The sequence below is a fragment of the Gigantopelta aegis genome, chromosome 9 (genome assembly GCF_016097555.1).
Source record: "Gigantopelta aegis isolate Gae_Host chromosome 9, Gae_host_genome, whole genome shotgun sequence".
Taxonomy (NCBI): Eukaryota; Metazoa; Mollusca; class Gastropoda; order Neomphalida; family Peltospiridae; genus Gigantopelta; species Gigantopelta aegis.
The window spans coordinates 51130053-51152550 of NC_054707.1; the positions used below are offsets into that span (position 1 = coordinate 51130053).

General features: G+C 36.1%; 1 protein-coding gene across 1 annotated transcript in view; it reads right to left on the bottom strand.

Moving 5' to 3' along the window:
• LOC121381625 (integrin alpha-PS1-like) overlaps window positions 1-22498 on the bottom strand; it is a 63132-nt gene that overhangs the window by 30014 nt on the left and 10620 nt on the right. The window contains exons 2-10 of the mRNA XM_041510961.1: window positions 7947-8077; window positions 7095-7180; window positions 5267-5437; window positions 4725-4770; window positions 4105-4242; window positions 2678-2888; window positions 1822-1909; window positions 1305-1443; window positions 782-870 (exon numbers count right to left, since the gene is read on the bottom strand). Coding sequence (XP_041366895.1) covers window positions 782-870; window positions 1305-1443; window positions 1822-1909; window positions 2678-2888; window positions 4105-4242; window positions 4725-4770; window positions 5267-5437; window positions 7095-7180; window positions 7947-8077 — 1099 coding nt within the window. The remainder of the gene's footprint in view (window positions 1-781; window positions 871-1304; window positions 1444-1821; window positions 1910-2677; window positions 2889-4104; window positions 4243-4724; window positions 4771-5266; window positions 5438-7094; window positions 7181-7946; window positions 8078-22498) is intronic.

The window sequence follows — 22498 nt, forward strand, 5'->3', positions numbered from 1 at the left end:
GTCACTAAAACATAAGATGATAGACAGTCAACCAGACAGACAGATAGACTTTTCTTTTAATATGTTAAATTATATGTGCTGTTACATTGCAGCCATAAAGCATGTCAGATTATATTCCGTGAAAAATAAGACAATGGTCAGAGGGCTATTTTTAGAATGTAGTCACTTGGTAACCACCAAGCAAAACATTAAACTAAGTTGATCATAAACATACCTCAACTAGAGCACCACTTCATTTTGCTGTTACATGAGTGGCAGCATTTGAAAAGACATTTCAATAGTTTATATATTTTTTTCTTCAAATAATACCTACTTCCTAAAATGGACTATATTAAGCTGCTACACAAAGTAGTGACATGGGTAATGGTGTTGTGATGCAAACAGATATTTAAAAATTGACCATGGTTCCAAATGAATGCACAAGCAAAATGCTCATCTCATTTTTTTTTTTTAAAGTATGGATAACACCATTTCTCAAAGTAATCACTGCTTTTTTGTTATAAGATGGCTAGAGAATGCATACAGACATACAAACACTTAAGTCTGCCTATTACTACAGTAAACTATCAACTCATTCGATATGAAAATTACCCTACACTCTGTATGTCATGATGGCATTTGAGGACTAGAACAATTAATTTCAGAAATCAGTGTTTTAAAAAGACGGGTCCATAACTGGACAAATAAACGCCCTTATACTGTCGATATAAACCAATGGTACATAAATAAAGTTATAACTGTTTGAAACAAATTTTGATAGAACCAAAATGTTTTTCCATACCTGAGCATATTTCTTCATTACACCTTTGTCAGACCCGTGAAAAATGTAAACAGCTCCATTGCCTTCATATGGTGCTCCAACAGCAAAGTCTAAATAAAAGTGGAATAAATTAAGCTTCATAATTACCTTACCATAGAAAAAATTAAATTCTTAATTTTAATACAAATCAAGAGTAAAACGCAGCATAGTATCACTTAACTGTAGATTTTGTTCCGATAATTAAAGATTACTAATATTTAACATCCTTTAATGAATATTAATGATATTAATGAATCATGAAGAACTTCATGTCATCCAAGAAATTTTAAGTTTGCATAAATTTTATTTAATGATTATGTGAGTATCAAAGAGTAAATAATACCTTGGTAACCAGACCGTAGTAACAGTACGACAGACTAAAATACATTGATAACGGTCTTGAATCTGGGAAGTTCACAACCCAGAGCCTTACACTCGACATATCAAAGAGTAAAACAATACCTTGGTGACCAGACTGTAGTAACAGTATCAAAGACTAAAATACCTTGGAAACCATCTTGATTGACGTCTCCGGCACTGGCCAGACTGAAGCCGAACCTGGCGTGTTCACAGCCCAGAGCCTTACACTCGACGTCGTTCATAGTACGACTCAGAATCTCAACATACTCTGTGTACTTGTTGAACTGAAAACAAACACAAGTCTCGGTGAGCATCAGATGAGCAAAACTAATGACAAACAGGATATGTCTTCAAAATTGTATCTCTGTACAAAGCAGTTAGGACTTTTTGACAAAATCATGACTACTTTTGCGAGTCACTGACAAATGATTTACCATTTTAAACACTGATGTACATAAGCTTGGAACTGGCATATCTTTGAATGGTAATAAGTGTAAAAAAATACAATGTTGACAATATTAACCCCTAACATTGGGGAATAAAACACTTCTTGATAAAGTGTAAAACTGAACATTCAATATTACATTATAACAAAATCAGACCATACATTTTTGTTCCTCATATTTAGTTTACAAACAAAAATCAATTTATTTAATTTTTACCGAATTTCCACCTCCTAAATAGACATAAATGGCACCTCCAACATTTTTAGAATTATAAAATGGTGCTCCCACAACAAGATCATCAAACCTGAAATCATAAAACAAACAGAATAAGCAAGTGAACACGACCATTAAAGCAGCGATTTCAAATGTACGTCTTTACTACTTAATCATTCAGAATACTAAATACAGATGGCAGTGGCTATTATTGTTCCGTTAAAAGAAAATAATTTATGAATCAAATACAAGATACTGATCATTATATTTAAAAAATATTCAGCTAACAAGTGGATGTACGTAAGAAATTATACAGGCTAGATATTTTTGAAGCTATCTTAGCTCTACAATATCGTAAAACCATCGTAAGATATGACGTTACAACAGCACATGCCATAGCCTACGATAGTTTTATGGTATTCTTTCTCTTATTTATTTTTGGACTGTCCTTCTAAAATGCTCCAAATTATATAAATATTCGGCTGAGCAGTCAATTCTTTTTATTTTTGGCTTGTAACTTTTTATTTAATTTTTTTTTTAAATTCTATTAACTTTTTTATTAATAGCTATTTTAAAAATTCTGCCCATTTTCAACTCTATCCTACCCCCATCCCGAGTCAGGCCACCGATCTTATCGTAGGTCGGACTCTGGATGGGCGTGTTCGAAACCCTAGTGGTATATGGACACGTTAAAATGTTAACTATCTATCTATCGTTTATGGTATCACAGCACTAAGAAAGCTTCAAAATTCTGGGCCCAGGTGTTGAACAATAACATGACAAGTATTATGGTTTTTAATAATAAGTTACAAATCTGTTACTATTGGTACTTGTACAAATAACAATAAATCCTACAGACCTATCACCGTTCAGGTTAATGGTGAGGAGACTGTGTCCAAAGGCTGAAAAATCACGGTGTCCTTTGATGATTTGGTTTTTAGCATATCGAAGATCCTGTCCAGGCACTTGAGTGAATAGAACAATTTCTCCTGTTTCACTAGATCTCGGGGCCCCAGACACATAGTATCGTGATAGGCTTTTATCGTAAGTTCCAGTCGTTACAGAATAACCTAAAAGAAGTAAATATTTTTTTACAGCAAATGGTTGTATGTAATTTTTGACGTGAATAATTAAAAAAAAACCCACTTTAATCTGTACCATCCTTTAAAAATTCTAGAATATAACGGTCTTAAAACTATTACTTATTTTCATGAATTACCAGTTTTATTGGAACTTACAACTCATTGGTTATCAACAAAAACATGACAAATTAATATAAATTGCTATTGCTTGAAAAATATCAATTACCAATTAAAACACTGATTATCCATTTTCTTATTGCTTAAACAGACCAATTATTAATTAAAACATCAATTATCAATTGTTTTATTGCTTAAAATACAAACATATGTATTACCATATATGTTAATTACATTATGAACATAAAACAAAATTCTAATTTTTATGTCCCCTTCTCATCACCAAACCAGGTAACAAGCTGTATATTATCTAAAATCACAGATCTAATGATATTCTACCTGTACAAAGAGACAATGGTAATCACAGCTTTCATCATTTGCATACAAAGCAGGAAATACAATCTTTACAGTTTTGTGTTAGTGAATATGTCAAAATTATGAATGTATTCTGAACATTTGATTGAACAACCAATAGAACATATTGCCAAATTATCTCAAAAATGCAAAGCCTACAGATATTTTCAAACAAAATATCAATTATTACACAATTTATTTCCACCAAATTAAAATAAAATTTGCCAATTGTTTTTAAAACTAGCAATTGGCAAACTGCAGGGCTAGCCATGCAGCACTGAATGGAAAAGAAAGAAAGAAATGTTTTATTTAACGACACACTCAACACATTTTATTGACTGTTATATGGCGTCAGACATATGGTTAAGGACCACACAGATTTTGAGAGGAAACCCACTGTCGCCACTTCATGAGCTACTCTTTCCGATTAGCAGCAAGGGATCTTTTATTTGCTCTTCCCACAGGCAGGATAGCACAAACCATGCCTTTGTTGAACCATTTATGGATCACTGGTTGGTGCAAGTGGTTTACACCTACCCATTGAGCCTTGCGGAACACTCACTCAGGGTTTGGAGTCAGTATCTGGATTAAAAATCCCATGCCTCGACTGGGATCCAAACCCAGTACCTACCAGCCTGTTGACCAATGGCCTAACCACGACGCCATCGAGACTGGTAGGCACTGAATGGAGTTTAAGATCCTGACCCAGTTTCTCTGTTATTCTAAGACTAACCAAGGTATCCGTATTTGTCAATGGGAGGATCTTCTGTGGGGTTGACGGTCAGTGTACTCTTCTCTTTAGGAACGGGACTCACATAGAACTGCTTGTCTGTCCCCAAAACATCGCTGACGTTAGACTTGAAAATAACACCTGTAAAATTAACAAATTAAAAACAATTCCTAACATAAACTGTAACAAAGTATTAACAGTGTATTGTTTTTTAAGGACTTCTTGGGATGGAAACCTTATTTGTAGGGAGCAATCTTTGGCAATCATTCAAATTTGACACCAAAGAACTGATTTTTGGTAAATAAGCAAAAGTGATGTGATATGAAAATAACTCATTATCTAAGGTTTAAAGGGTGTGTGTGTGTGTGTGTGTGTGTGTGTGTGTGAGAGAGTGAGAGAGAGAGAGAGAGAGAGAGAGAGAGAGAGAGAGAGAGAGAGAGAGAGAGAGAGAGAGAGAGAGAGAGAGAGAGAGAGAGAGAGAGAGAGAGAGAGAGAGAGAGAGAGGGGGGGGGGACGGACATACAGACAGACAGACAGACAGACAGACAGAGGAAAAAGAGACAGCAACAATGACAAAATCAAATAAACACAAAAGTGTTCGTGAAGTAAAGACAGTATTGTACCTCTCCAATCAAACGACCCTGGAGCACCAATAATAAATCCATCATCCTGGAACACAGAACAGAGTTATGAGCAAACTTATACAACATGAATTCAACAATCATAAAGGAAAATGTACCATGGATACAGTTTCTTTTATTTTACAGCGAAGTTGTCCAATTTGTTTTAAATATTGACCTGCGGAATACTAGGTTCAAAATGTTAGCAAAATGGCATTTGGTAGTACGCATCAACTACAGAGAATGTAAACACAGTATAGATTTATCAGTAGGTCAGGTGTGATGTATGCCTGCCTTTGGTAACTGGGAAGTAAGATAATGTTAAAGTTTGTTTTGTTTAATGACACCACTAGAGCATATTGATTTATTAATCATCGGCTATTGGGTGTCCAACATTTGGTGATTTTGACATACAGCAGCAAGGGACAGGATAACACATACCATGTCCTTTGACATACCAGCTGTGGCTGGAACTAGAAATAGCCCAAATGGGCCCATTGACTAGGATCAATCCCAGGGGAAGTAAGAGAAAAAATAAAACTTACATGTGCTAGCATGGAGCTGACTCCAGCCTGACAGAGACCAAACTGTCGGTGTAGCTGTTCAGTTGGCCGTCCGATACACGGCCGCCATTTTTCCTGGTAGTCCAGTGTCTGCAGCAGCGTGTAGCACATACCCAGTCCATTGTTGTTCCACACATAGCGGTGAGCACACACCTTAAAAATACACCATTTCCTTGAGAAGCATTTCTCACTTATACCGATACAAACTTTATTCTCATTTTATATAAACAAATTTAATTTTCTTTCTTTTCTTTTTTCATTATGAAATCTAATTTTATATTGCTTGTCCTAACATCACCATACATGTATTAGTTAGTGTTTTCCCTAGCTTGTTTTAGCATTGTGTAGCACCATGCCTCAATAGTCTAGCACCATCTTTCCTCAATCAGTGCCATCCTGCCCTGAGATTAAACAAGCCTTTTTCAGTAATTAATTTTAAAATTGCCTTTATAAAACACCCAAAAAGGTATTATTAATTAATAAAATATGCCTTTTATATCTTTTGTCATTCATTTATTAAAGCAAGCACATAAATTACATTAATGTTTATTTTAATTACTTTTTTTGCTATTTTTAATGAAAAACAAGTGCCCCGAATATGGTGAAACTGCCTCAAAAGTGTTTGGTCTACCATGCCTTGCCTAATTTCTAGGGAAATCCCTTTTAGTCACTACCGTATTTGACCGGAAATAAGCCCATGTCTTTGAATAAGCCCCCCTCTGTTTTGATAGCATTTAAGAAATTAGGCCCTCATTCGTAAATAAGCCCACCCTCAACTTCGTCACCTTATAAATAACACGAAATTGCAAGTTTGCTCAAAGTTCATTTAAAAGGTCATACCTCCTGCAGATAATTAAACACAAATGTAACACAATATTTTACCACCAGTGAGATTTAGTAGTCTAACAATAACAGTGTATAACATTGTTTTCAATTTCATGCCTGCAGTATTTCTTTGAAGTATCCAAGCCCAAGTACGAACTAAAAACCAATGTCTATTTTTACCACCACACTGGGTCTGCAGTTAATGCTAACTAAGCAAATACCATATTCTGATTAGCTAAGAACAATGACCTTAGATTGACAATTTTTTGCAGTGTAAGCTGGCTGACTGTGTCAGAAACGTGTGTATAGCTATTGAGTTTGTTGTTAATTGCTGTTGTTTTAAGTCTTCTCAGCATTAAATTTTGGATGTAAATAAATTTTACAGCACTGGTAAGTAATTGTAACATAGAAGGTGTGTTTCTGATAATTAGATACTAGTAAAAAATACCACAATTTAATTAATAAACAATTATTATTTATTAATAACAAATGGAACATTAATTAATAGATATGCTACTGAACGTTTTTTGTTTTCTTCCTAGTTCATTTAAGTATTATTATTTATTTTAATTATTATCTCTTTTTTTTTCTTCAACAAAACTGGCCCCTTGTCTGGGAATAAGCCCACCCCATGCTAAGCTCACAATGAGTTGTCTTGGCCCCCTGGGCTTATTTCCGGTCAAATATGGTAATGTCTTAATCTGAATAGTTGTAAAATGCTTTAAGATGGAAAGCAAAACCTCTTTGTGAAATTAACTGGAGCAGTGATATAACAATTATATGAATGGGTAAGTAGACGCATATCGCAGGGTCTGTCTTGGTGGCCACAGAAAGGGCAGAGGCTGCTGGGTGGCTGTTGAGCAGGCTATAGAAGAGACACAGTGCAGTGCCTTTCATATGGCAGTAGATGAGCCACTATTATTAATGATCAATATATATGTTAAACCAATGATCTGAATAAAGTAAGACACAGTAGGAAACCAACCACAACATTTCTGCCTTTCCCTTGACTCTGCACCACTACACCTAACCACTGGTCCGTCATGTTTTCATTCGAGTCTGGGACGATATCTGAAATAATGTAGTAAACAGGGTAATCAATATGTGGTTTCCTGCATATAGTATTACATAAAAACGTCCATCAATAACTCTAGTCAAAAGAAGAGACAAATAGACGTGTTAGGCTTCATGTCCAGTAATCCTGCATTGTGGGTATTTGAATGTTTTACTGGCCATTTTACAGCTACATCTATGTAAGAGGTTTTTTGCTCTCTTTTTTAAAGAGAACACTGAAAAATAAGAAAGAAAAAAGAGGAGGAAGACAAAATAATAATTAATAGCTAAAGGGTTGGCAAGATTAAAGTAAGTTCTTTTTGATGTGTTAGCCATTTTGCAATTTAAAAAAACCTTCCATTCATGTAAAACCTGTATGCGCGAAATGTGCTTTCATGCAGCATGTACCGTGTTGTAAACCATGTTTGGTTACACAAAAATACAGGCCGGGCCTAATTCACAAAGCTACATGTATCTTAGGCTCTGCTAGACAACAAAGCATCCTCTTTGCAAGTCTTTTAGCATTGCACTGCGAGAGTTTAGTGAATTAGACCCCTGGTAATCAATAGGTTACAAAACATTTATCAAGTTTATTCATTATTTTTACCATTAAATTCCTTCAATAATAATTGTATGTGTATGTGAATGTTATATCTGAATAACACAACTATGAAATCACCTTGTTAATACAAACCATCTACATACATGTACTGCCCTTGATTTAAGCTCAATAGGAACAGTGATATAGTGACACTAATGTGTTCCTACTGTATTGGATACATACCGAATGGTTCATTGATGAGCTGTTTACAGTCATCCTCCCGGGTAGAATCAGCTGGGCACGAGAACACGCCTCCACTCTTTTTAACATTTATAGCACGTGGTCCGTCTATCTTTGGTGCACCTATTAATAACCTGAAGAACAAAAAACATCAAAAGTAATTTACAGAGGTGCAGAAATGACAAATAGTTCAGTCTACCATCAGTCTACCATACCAGTACCAGTGAACAATGTACTAATCTGCCAGAATTTCTACTAGTGGTTCATCCTACAGTTGAGCACAAAATACATGTAATATCGCCATAATACAAACTTCAAATGATCAATAATTGAAACTAAATAAACATGTTGAAATCTCATTTTTATTGCAACTTTTGTTCTCTTTATATTAATACTAGAAATAATTTAAAATAGATGAAACAGGAGTAATGAAATACATGTATAAAGAAAACTAACTAAAATAAATTATTTCTTAGTTAGAAAAAGGTGGTCATCCGACCATCGGACAGGTGGATATAATTTTTAACTTGATGTTTAGAAAGTTCACTCACATTTGGCAAGCAGATGAGCAGGCAACTTTCTGATGCCTATTAATATCCATTAAAGCATTTAAATTTTGGAATCCAAATTAGAAAAACAAATCTCAAAAACAATTTTTAAATATTTGCCATTCTTTGTGAATTTATCATTGTACTAGTGATTTGAAACTATATATAAATCTGGGACTATTGTGTATAAATAAATTCACCAAAATGTCAAAAAATACTTATGATTAAAAGCAATACAAAACAACTTAAAATGCACAAAAATCTGATTCTTTAATCCTTTTGATGATTTGTGATCTGTTTTATTCAAAGATAACATTCAGTGTTTACTGACATCATCCAATAACAGTCAATCCTAATGGAAAGTTTGTAATTACATAGACTGTAATATTAGACAGACTTTATCTCTATAGGGCATTTTTCTAGTTACATGTAGGTACAATGAATGAATGTTTAACGACAACCCAGCACAAAAATACTCTGGCTATTAATTGTGTGTGAAACAAAGAGTGTTACTGTTATATATACACATATAGGGGGATACTATACATACAGTTACACCAGATAATGTCTATACCACATTATATCTTACAGTATTTATAATGTACAGGCACCGTGTATTTACATTTCAATGTTCGTGGTTTGATGTACACAAGTAATATGAGTTAACTAGTGAAGTAAAGTAAAGTTTGTTTTGTTTAATTAGAACTAGATTTATTAATCACCAGCTACTGGATGTCAAACATGTAAAACCTGAGAAATAGTCTCAGAAGGGAAACCTACTACATTTTTTCAATTAGTAGCATGGGATCTTTTATATGCACCATCTAGGGGTGCAACGATACGGTCAAAACCGTATTGCGATATATTGCGATATAAGAAACTGTATTGCAATATGTATTGCAATATAATTGATATTATTTATGGGTTGGGTTTTTTTTAATGAAAATAGAAGGCATAACTTTTTAATGATCTTTATTAGTTTCAGCTGTCAGGCTAAATGTTTTAGGCCATATTTTTATTTTTTAACACAATACTAGTCTACTAGAACACTGGCGTGACGGTGTCAAACTATTGATGATGATGATGATGATGATGATGATGATGATGATAACTAATTTAACGTGTCCATATACCACTAGGGTTTCGAACACGCCCATCCCGAGTCCGACCTCCGATAAGATCGGTGGCCTGACTTGGGATGGAGGGGGGGGGGGGGGGGGTGAAAATGGGCAGAATTTTGAAAATAGCAATTAGTAAAAAAGTTAATAGAATAAAAAAAAAAAAAAAAAAGGTTACAATCCAAAAATAAAAAAGAATTGACTGCTCGGCCGAATATTTATATAATTTGGAGCATTTTAGAAGGAAAGTCCAAAATTAAATAAGAGAAAGAAGAGAGGATTGGACTATTTAATAATATTTTTAAAAAAAAGAAGTAATTTCGACATAAAATTTTGAACGCAGATCTAAAAGTTTAAAGTCCGATCGATATGTCCACGCGAGTGGCCTCGTTAAGGCCTTTTGGGTGCACAGCTTAAAGGGACGAGATAGGTTGCATCCCCTCAAGAAAACCCCTAGATTGACAGTCGATAGACGTTGAAGGTGTACTGCTGTGCTGAAATACAGATCTTGAGAAGCCGGATCTGTCTGAACGAGAGAGAGTATCAGACTAGGGTATAGTCCAGTCGTCATGGGTTGGTATAGTGGTGCGGACGGGCCCGACTCCGGAGGATACGAGATGGTATCACTATAAAGCAAGGTAAAGTCTAGAAAAAGAGTAGTAGGGGCCGACCCCGCTTCCTATTTCTTCTTAGAGTGGGGCGGTCAATCTTCCAGTACTGCTAGGACAGGCTCGGACATGTAGAGACTAAACGCAAACAACCGTGGCGTTCTGCAGAATGGCCGTCATACGAGTCACGGAAAAAACCTGTCGACAGTCAGACGGAGAAATGACGTGGAAGCAAGGAATCTCGCTAAAAAAGAATCCAAACTGGTGGTGCAGGCTGTCGAAATGAGAAGCGTTCCAGCGTTCAATCAGTTCCAATGGCCGCATACATTCCAGTAGAAAACTTCATTTCGCTGACAAAAACAACGAAATGAGGGACCCCCCAAGTCGAGTACACGAAAGCACATGCAGAGTGAACAAGCGAAACAAACACGTCTTACCGCGTGGAGCTCCAGACTGTGAATGGTCAAACTATTCATAAATTGTCACATTCGGAAATCCTTACTATCGGGCTTTTCCGTTGCTGCTCGCTTAACACGGAAATGTACGTATTGAGTCACAATGTTTCGCCAGATCGACCGAACCAGAGCCGAGGTTATTAGCCGAGGTATTTTGAACGATCGGCCGAAGTATTCCGAGTTCAGTGAAAAACAGCGAAGTGTGATTCTCATTTGTTGGTTTATTTCTTTGAAGATGATAGCCGTAGCCGTAGCCGTAGCCGTATTCCAACGTAAATGAACAACGAATGGTAATGTGTAAGTAACAAAACATTTATTTGTAATTATCGTTAATTGGTTATTTTCACTGGACTTTTGACACGTTTTGTTTAGAAGTTAGAACCAAGTATAACCGACCTATCACTTCGTATGCCAACAAGTAAGCCGACTACGCTTGACGTGATTGTTACATTTCCTGTCATCACCAATTAATAAAATGATGTGGTTTTTGTTTGTTTGTTTGCCTATTTCAAATCAAATAAGTTACAAGGAAAAAAAATCGGGGATCGATCCCAGACTGACTGTGTATCAAGCGAGCACTTTTACCACTGAGATACATCCTGCTCCTGGGTTAATTAGTATAACTGCACATTATATGGAAACCCATGCAATGCTGCACCATATGCTACTTCTGCTAAAAAAAAAAGAGCATTGGATCTTTTATATGCAGACCCACAGACAAGACAGCACATACCATAGCAGGACTCGACCTTAGCAATAGCTCAGGCTTTTTTGGCTACCGATTTCTTGCTCAGGCTTCCAGATGCCTAAACCCGATAATCCACTGGACTATTAGATTTTTTGTGCACATCCAGTTACTCCACAATCAACAAGACACTTAATTCAGCTGTGTTTGAAATTCCATCTTTCATGTGCATGCTCTGTCACTTTAACAGTGTTGATAGCTTTTGCTCACAGCCCTTGAAATTCATATCATTTTGATATGGATAATAAAAAAAGTAAATATACCCAGGATGATAAAAATACCATTGCAGATTAATTAGGCAACAGCTTAGTGTGGCAGCACCGCTGATTGCCATCATAAATTGTGAGCACTGCAATCATGGGGCACTGATTAGGATGAAAAATATCCAATGACGGCAATCAATCTGGCAACCCATCACACCTTGGGTGAGCACTTTACCACTGGGCTACACATACATGTATGTGGGGCAGGACGTAGCCCAGTGGTAAAGTGCTAGCTTGATGTGTGGTTGTTCTAGAATCGATCCCACCCATTGGGTTATTTCTCATTCTAACCAGTCAGTGTACCAAGACTGGTATATCAAAGGATGTGGTATATGCATGTGCTATCCTGTCTGTGATATGGTGCATATAAATGATCCTTTGCTACTAATTGTAAAAATGTAGTGGGTTTCCTCGCTAAGACTATATGTCAAATTATCAAATGTTTGACAGCCGATGATTAATAAATCAATGTATAACCTGCCCACATGATAAGGAAAAGACTGCGGTATTAACAGCATCATGACAATATAAACCAATCTTAATACTACATCCATGTATTACTAATGCCAGTTATAACCAATCTTAATGCCTGTTATACTGTTACTTTGTTCACTACATCCTTGAACAAACAGCTAGAGACTAACAAACAGCTCCACACAGACATGACAGCAGTGTCACGGTAACAAATGTGCTTTTCACCAAGCCAGGGGTACCCATCTAAACCATGTCAAGCTGAATTACAGTCACTATAGTTGCACCAGTTTTAGTTATGTACATCTTCAAGTAAAAAATTTATTGTTTATTTCCTCAAGCTCACATAAACAGCCTTTCTACAATTTGGCTGACATTTTTTTATGAATTAACGTATAATATGTATTCAGATGTGGATTTAGGCCTGGCCATCTACTCCATATTTTTGATCGAGTTATTAGTTTTGTCTTGGTCAAACATAATGTTATGATACTGTACTTACTATTATAGTCCTTCACAGCGACCACCTCTTTTTCATAAGTATATGGAATTTACTACAAGTTATTTATTTCTGAGCCGATTGTATTTTAAATTGGATACAAAAAATAGTATTGTTTTGTTATTTCCAAAACAATTTTACTTTTCATGGACTATAAGTTGCAATTGAACAATTCAATCCAATTATCACCAGTGATGATCTGTAGGAACATCCAGGACAAAAACGTATGAGTGTTAAAAAATTCTACTCCACACAAATAAAGATAAAAATCTGGCTTGTGCCCCCACTAGAGACTGTGTCTGGATCTCACTTCAGATATCCTCCCTACAGGCCTGTTAATATGCTGAGTGGCAGTTCTTAATCTCCAGTATATACACACAGGGTTACATGAACATGTAGGTGGATTCTTCAAGAGTGTAGCACTAGGAGACACACTTTTATTACACACTTGTCTCTTACTTTACGACTGTGTGAATATGTCAAGTGTGTTAAACGTAAAGGAAGAGGAGCAGTCACACTTTTACACATTGTTAACTGTCGGTGAGACAGAAAATTAACCCTATCATGCTTCACTGAGCGTCTACTTGTCCTTGACCAAAAGCTGGCAATACAGATTTGTACATTTATACAGTACGTGTACTGTACTTGGGTTAAGTGACAAAAGGTGGAAATGGAATAAATTACCATTTCTATTGTGCTAAAAGCAAATCATCTGTACAGGTATCATGCATATGCACTGTATAACTGACATGTTACTAATACATGCACTATGCAAGGCTGAACTATTTTCAAATACTTTAAATATTTAAACCTGGTACAGGTATGTGTATTTCAACATGTCTACACAGGCACACGAGGGGAAGCAATAGGACACTGGGGTGGGGGGGGGGGGGGCTGACTGAGATTAGGTGGGGGGCTGACTGAGATAAAGGGCACAAAGCAAAGATTTTAGGGGGTATGGGTTTGGGGGTATGCTCCCCGTAAAAGTTACTAGATGCCCTGAAATGCAATTTCATGCATTCTACAAGTAAAATTAATCTCTGACTTAAGATTTACTACCAATAATATGTTTTATTAAGTTATTGGGAGGACTAGAGACCCCCAGGAACCACCCACATGCATATATGAACAAATATATTCACATAGCACAGTCTACTGTAGTACAAGCATTGAAACCAGTTGACAATGGTCAATTTTAGGTTATTAGAGGGGTTTATTACAGTCTGAGAAAATCAGGAATGGAAAGTAAAAAACCATCAGCATTTAAAGTTTGATCAATGTTGTGTTTTTCTGCAATACAACAGGGTTTCTTTCAGAGGTTAAAACGAGTATGGGGCCATACCAAAAAAAATTGAAGATTTTATTTTTTTAAGTTAACCTTTTGACAAAATTAATTATTCTTATCATTACTGTATGCTTTTCTTCACCCTAACCCATTTTCTTTCTTGGACCCCCCCCCCCCCCCCCCCCCCCCAACCCCTTTGACTGTGGTTGCTTCAATTCTTGTGAGAACCCAAACTTTTCTTTTGGAGAAACATGTATAAGCTACATGTAAATATATGAACATGCACAAGTAGGTTCATGTTGTGAATGTTAAGTACCAGCGTTCTGTCTGTTATTATGTACTATTTAATAATAGTGCTACTGTCATTAATGTTGTAACATATAGGTTACGTTTATTTCTATTTTCATAGTGCTACATTAATGGTAAACAAACAATCCTCAGCAGGCTTGAAGTCAGTATCCCCACTAACACCAGCCGTGATTTGTGAGGAATGTAATGGCCTTGTGAAGGAGATACCGAATACATTGTGCTGGACATACTTCAAGCTGGGAGTAACAATTTATGTGTGCTGCTTGTGACCTCAAACACCTGGTCACTCATTCTGTCGTTATACACTAGGGTACAACACACCAACGACAGTTCTCACTCGCCAAATTTCACAATTGTGAATTTAAAAAATAATAATAATATCGGGTATGGTAGAATTTTTTTATGTAATGATTGAAATTTTGTTGGAAAATAACAGTGGGTTTCTGTGGTTTTTGAAGATTAAAAGATAATTTGACAAAATGTTCTGTTCACTCAGACCTAAAGCCTTGCAGATTCTATAACTATTTGTCAGTCCAATGCAAATGTGTTCAATATATATTGTACAAGGGGATTTACTGATTTAAAATACATTTCACATTTAAATCTAGGGATTTACCATTTAAAATACATTGCACATTTACATGTAGACATTTACCATTTGAAATGCATTGCATGTACATGTATGGATTTACCAGATGAAAATACATTTGACATTTTCATGTAGGGATTTACCAGTTTAAAATACATTTCACATTTACATGTAGGGATTTACCATTTAAAATACATTGCACATTTACATGTAGGGATTTACCAGTTTAAAATTTATTTCACATTTACATGTAGGGATTTACCATTTAAAATTCATTGCACATTTACATGTAGGAATTTACCAGTTTAAAATACATTGCACATTTACATGTAGGGATTTACCAGTTTAAAATTCATTGCACATTTACATGTAGGGATTTACCAGTTTAAAATACATTGCAGATGGGAGTTTATTGTTCAAAATTAATTAACTGCAGGTGCTTTAAGCAGCATATGGGTAATTACTCAGCCCTACACACACAGCTTGGTCCAGTGCTCAATTACATGTACATGTACCGAGGCATACCATTAGGTAATCATGCAATGAATAAATGAATATTTAATGACACTCTAGCACAAAACACAAACATTGGCTATTGGGTGTCAAACAAACGTACGTATAAGTTTATGAATGAACTGCTGATCAATGTCAATATAAAAATTCTGAAGTTAAATCACAGTGTAAAGAGCACAACTAGACTTATTGCTATACAGGTATGAATTAAACTGGTAATGTCAATACAACTTTAGAACTCAACATTCACCATAAAATATACAAGTTCTGTCAGTATAACTTGTTGCTAGATATTAGGATTTACACATGCCTACAGTATGTACAACTGTACAATCAATTATCAATATGGCAATATTGGTACCCTGCATCACAATATATATGTACACATTATCTGTGACAGCGTCAGCATATTAACAGTATTTTGAGGACAAAGTTAGGCCTATACATCATGCATGTACATGATAAAAGTTGACCCCAACTATTTAAACCTCAAAACATGCAGATTACATCAGTAAACCCAAGGTTAATTAATATTTATATGTCAGTACTTTTGTCTTTGAAAACTGTGAAAAAAGATGTTCAGAGAACCAATTGAAGCCAAGAAATCCATGCTTCCAACAACAGATGGGGTTTTTTTTAAATTAACAAGTGTATCAGTACATTATAAAGAGTACATCGTAATATGTATTAATTACCTTTTGAATCATAATTATAATACATACTAACATGTCAGTAATACCATGCACCCATAACAATGAAAACTAAAACCCCATTCTCACTTGAACGATTTTCTACGCGAATTCCGTGTGACCACCAAATCGTACAGGGCATGCGGGAGTCGCACGGCAGTATGTTGATGATTCGCACACTGTAGGAGTGTCATGTGTATTTCGGACATGTCGCCTGCCAGTGCGACATTTTTCAAATGTTTAAAATTATCGTAGGGCTGTCTCTATGTTCGCATTGGTCGCATAGAGGTTGCACAGCAGTTGAACGGCAGTATGATAGGTCGCACGGGAGTCGTACGTGAGTCTTAAGGGAGCCGAGATGTGTGACTCCCAGCAGACCCCCTGCGACTCCCGTGCAACATCCATCAGACTTCCGTGCAACCTGTGCAAATCTCATGCGAGCGTATGCGAGCCCGGTGCAGAAAGGCAGTTGCACAAGTGAGACTGCGCGGGGGGTGACCCTACGGGAATCGCATGGCTGTACAATCTTTTAGTCGCACCGCAGTTGTACGAAAAATCGTTCAAGTGAGAACTGGGCTTAAGTTTAAATAAATGACTTCAAAAGAATGAATGAAGGAAGGAAATTTTTTATTTAACGATGCACTCAACATATTTTATTTACGGTTATATGGGTCAGACATATGGTTAAGGACCACACAGATATTGAGAGGTAACCCGCTGTCGCCACTTCATGCATGGGCTACTCTTTTCGATTAGCAGCAAGGGATCTTTTATATGCACCATCCCACAGACAGGGTACATACATATTACATACCACGACCTTTGATATGCCAGTCGTGGTGCACTGGCTGGAAAGAGATCAAAAGAATGAAAGTACAGGTAATACACTGTACAGCACTGCACAGTGTTTCAACACAGTACAAGATGTCAGAGAGGAATGTATGCAACTCTACACTGTTAATGAGAGACTGGACTCACAGCTGTGTTGTTGACAAACACCCACTAATTCAAGCCTCAAAGTCTGGAACATCAAACCTTGAGGACTATGATACATGCTGTACATTTTTATGTATATATATATATATATGTATACCTGTATATACACCCTACATTTAACTGGTCATTCACACTTGACCAAACATGACCCCATTTATTGTTTGTAAGACTTAAGGAAACTGAACACAGACATGGTAAAAGTAATTATAGTAAATAACTGTGGGAAGAAAAAAACACCAAAAAAACTGTGGTGTGCATGTAGGCCTTGAATCTGTTGAAAGACTTTGAGATTAACTTTTCACTCGTCAGAGCAAAAGGTTTACTGACACTGGTAAAGAATACATAGCCTTCTCAACACAAAGTTCAATTTGCTCTCGAGTACAAAAAAACAAACCCAGAATAATAAAAAAAGAAGAAAATTTAAATGTTGTATTTAACTACGCACTCAACACATTGTATTTATGGTTATATAGTGTCAGACATGGTTAAGGACCACGCAGACATTGTGAGAGGAAACCCGCTGTCACCACTTCATGGGCTACTCTTTTCGATTAGCAGCAAGAGATCTTTCATATGCACCATCCCACAGACAGGATAGTACATACCACGGCCTTTGATATACCAGTTGTGGTGCACTGGCTAGAACGAGAAATAGCCCAATGGGCCCACCGATGGGGATTGATCCCACACCAACCGCGCAGAGTGAGCGCTGTACCACTGGGCTATGTCTCTCCCCCCCCCCCCCCCCCCCCCCCCCCCCCGAATAATTAATTTTCTAGGAGCTGGATTCATAGCCCAGTATTAGCATGATGAACAGTCACTGTAGGAACAATCCTCATTAGTGGGCCCATGGGCTATTTCTCATTCCAGCCAGTGATCCATAACTGGTATGACAAATTTAAGACCATGCATGGTACTATCCTGTCAATGGATTGGTACACATACATATAATAAAAAAATCCCCTGCTAATCTAGTAGCCCAAGGCATGGTGTTGCGGGTTTCTTCTCAATCATTATTTGTGTCATCCGTAACCATATGTTGGGTGCAGTATAACTATAATTAAAGCCACACACCCTAGTTCCATCCAGCGAAAATAAATTATAATTTGGTTAATCTACAAACCTGTAACACACTTAGATCACGTTTTTATCAAATGGAGTGAAAAAGCAGGTTTTATATCGACAAATACCATGGGAATCCCCATGTCCCAATTGCTTGAAATAATTTTGAAAGTTAGTATTCTGATGTCACCGGTAGATGTCGCTCCAAGCACAACAATGCCCACGTCACGACAAATTTCGCAGAGTGCGCACAGACTTGGGGTGCGTTCTTTTCACCTCTCCTGGACATGTTCCAACTGTTCTGTCCTGGTTGTATCCCCTCTCCAGATATCGTAAGATATTGTAACGTTTTGTATTGAGACACTTACTTGTCTGAACTTTATTGTTACTGAAAATGTTCATGAACTGTGAAGAAAAATCTCACAAATGAACAACAACAAATCGGATGTTGATTGCGCGAACCGTGCACGAGAATACAAACCGAACCAAAATGATAATGGTCATGTGGTATACCAACGTCTGTGACATTGAAATGGAAATATCCCGTCTAAAAATATATTAGACCTTGTCTGCTCAACGGTTTTTTCCTCAAACATTCGTGCGTTTTTAAGAAATAAGAAAAATGCATTTTGTGGTATTACAAAAACCAGGATTACCAGGATTACCATAAAACACTTCAGGTGAATGGAAATGTATATTCTAAATAATAAACGGTAAGTAAAGTGCAATTTTATTTGTGAAAAAATTGGTTTAATAGCGAAAAACAACGCCGTAATGGTTAACAACTAGCCGTAACTAGGGTGTGTCCCTTTAAAATGTATTGAGTTTGTCAATAAATGAAACATTCCTTCCTTCTTCCTTTATTTTCTAAATGTATATATCCTAGTAAATTCTTCATGAATCACATGGAGCTGAATCACATGGAGAAATTTGATAGCTTGAATACTACATATATACTAGGGAGGATTTCTAGGAAGCCTTCCTGATTACCAAGTAAAAACAATTATAATTCAAAATTTAAAAAAAAAAAAAAAAAAAAACATTTTTTTTTTTTTTTTTAATTACATGTAACAATGTAATTACCCAGAGCAAGTTGTAACGACTCAATGGGTAGGTGTAAGATCACTTTACCCTCTTCTTTCTCACTAAACACTAACAATTAGCCCCCTGTCTTGGACAAACAGCCAATATGGCCAAGGTGTGTGCCCAGGACAGTGTGCTTAAACCGTAGCTGGATTTAGCACGGAAATAAGTTAAAATAAAGGAAAATTTAAAAAAAATTAATAATGTATTACTATTAGGAATAAAAATAATGTTTTGCTTGTCAGAGGTTCGCATGATACAATTTGTATTCCTAATATACAATACAACATTGATGATATTGAAACAGCAAATTACCAACATAAAAGTGAGTAAAATAACCCTGGAGTTCTTTAATTTTAACAGTAAAAAAACACGGGGGTATCAACAAATGAACAGGTATGTAAAGTCAACTGGACAATACACATCTACAGACATAATGTCAAATCACAAAAGTCTATCTTTCATTCAAAACGTGTATATATGTATACAGGAATGTGTACAGTTACCCTGTGTGTTGTGTGTACAACAATAGGGTAAATACATACTGGTACATATGTACACTGAGGCCTATTATGCAAGAAATGGCTCTGCCCTGCTGTGGTGATCACAGAGCAATTAGCCAGTCACACAAAGCCTGTAATTACAGTCAATTATTCCCATTAGCTGACCCTGATACTGACAGGCATCACAGGCTGGTATGGATTAGATAACACATGTATTAACTGTTATTAGTATGACTAACCTCCCACCAGCCACAGTGGTGTAGTGGTTAAGTCATCGGACTTAAGACTGGTAGGTTCTGGGTTTACACTCCCATACTCCCACTCAGAGCGAGTTTAATGACTCAGTGGTAAGTCCGCTATACCAACTTCCCTCTCACTAACCCAGTAACATGGACAGACAGCCCAGATAGCTGAGATGTGTGCGCCCAGGATAGCATGCTTGAACTATAAATGGATATTAGCATGAAAATAACTATACACAAACTAACCTCCTTGTGCTACAGCCATTGTTAACAGATGTGTTAATATCCTAACAATGCTATCTAGAAGTAACTAGTGAACGCTCTCCGAAATGGTCAGACTAAGCCCACAGCTAAAGATGATGGGACATGGCAGGTGTGTGGCACGGATAGACACAAGAGACAAGCACCTCTCACGGTTGGAGAGACAAGGACCGAGTTGTGGAGGTGGACAGCGAAAGAAGTTTAAAGATAGAAGGAGCCGCCAGATCGGGAAGAAATGAGATGGAAGTCAAAGGAGAGAAAGGAAAGGGGGCAGTGGGATTTTTAAAAAAGCAGAAAAAAGAAGAAGAAGATGTGTTAATATATGTTTACATGTAGTAATCACTTCACCCCTACATACATGCACATTAGCAAATTGCAATTAATGAATTAACATTCATGGTTGCTTTCACTACACCAAATTGTATACTCCTTTTTGTTCATACTTATGTATACACAAAAATGTTCATCAAGGATTTTTTTTTTTATCAATATTCTGATTGTATTTTAAAACTGTCCATTGTCATTTGTTCACTTACTCAATCTTGCCCAGCCTACTGAGTCTGTTTTTATCATTGTCAAAATATTAGCTATTGTAAACAGCCACTTTTACTGATTGAAATCTTAATTATTTTAATTTTAACTCCATCTCTGCAAAAGAAAAAAAACCCATAACAAACACTCCCCCCCCCCCCCCACATTTTTAATAAAATAAACCAACCTTTAATGTACAATATTTAAATTTTTGTTCAGGTTAAATAAAACTGAGGAATCTGACCACATTTAAAAGTAAACTTTTATGACATTCCTAGTTATTAATATCCCCACATTTCCATCTCCATCCTAAACCACAAATACTAACAGTTATATCTCTATTAAAATCTTTACAATGAGAACAATAAGACATTATATATATATAGCGCAAGTCTGACTGACTTATCTTTCTTAAATAGAAAGCACAGTTCGTGACATTAATTTGCTTAAAGGAAACAAGAGTAAATGTGAGATGGAAACCAGCTAATGGTTTATTTTAGATCTAATGTCACTGCTCTTTGCCAATTCAGAATATCACCTTCAGATACTCAATCTCAAAGTGGCCACTCACTGCACTACAGCGTGTAGATCAAAGAAACAATGTCAGAACTGTAAGAACAGGAGATATTACCAATATCTTCATATTTATGTAAAATTAAAACAATATTAGGTGAGGTTCACCTCCTCCCCATCAAGTATGATTAGTGTAAAATAAAACCAGTCTAACCAGACACCAAGGTACATGTACAATGTATGTGTCTAAATTTATGTAACATGAATAAAGTTCCAAAAAGATACACATATTAAATATATATACATGTATATGTATATATATATATATATATATATATATATATATATATATATATATATATATATATATATATATATATATATATATATATATATATCAAGCTTCAATGTTACAGTGCTCGTATAGTGTTTGCATTATATTCAGTTATAAAATATGTGTGGTAACAGGGCCGTAGCCACTTGTGGGGGTGGGAGGTGGGTGTCTGGGGGGTGTATGGCAGCTGCACCACCAGAAAAAATAAGACAAAACACCCTTTTCTGTTCAAAAATACACTTTTTATATACCTAGAGAAGACCCTCAGCTCTCTACGTTAACCTTTCCAGCCAGCAGCCAGATGGCGCCTACTGATATTTTTTATATTGATAGTATGAAATATTTCAGTCGCCAAATGAAAAAAATGGTCGCTAATGTAGCGGCCTGACGATGTGATCAAATTATTTTTGAACTGCCACTCCATCTTTCTGCTTGGCATGCCCTAAATAATACATGCCTACATGTATACCAAACAAGTATGTGTTTGTTTAAAATATTTTTTTTTTTCATGATTTATCAACAACAATATGTCTGTTTCCAATGCATGGCAACTGTTCTATGGATTTCAGTTTAGTAACAGAATCTACTGAATGTCAGTAAATAAGGAAGTTAACTACTGGGTATGTAGTAAAATCGCTCAGAAGAAAACCACAAATGCTACATGTACATACCGGTCTGAATTTCACAACAGAAAAATCAATGTTAAAGTTAACATTATTAACAGCTGTCACTCTAGAAATACATACACATGCATTCTCTGCATATTTTTATTAAGTTAAATATAACTTAGATGGTAACTTGATTCTGTAAGCTGTTTATGATGGAGACTTGTGAGTAACAAGTATTTTAAAATAAATAAAATGTTCCCAATTTACAAAAATACAAAAAGTACAAGGCTTAATTTAGCCATGGTTTGCCAAACTGCTTTATGAATTCAA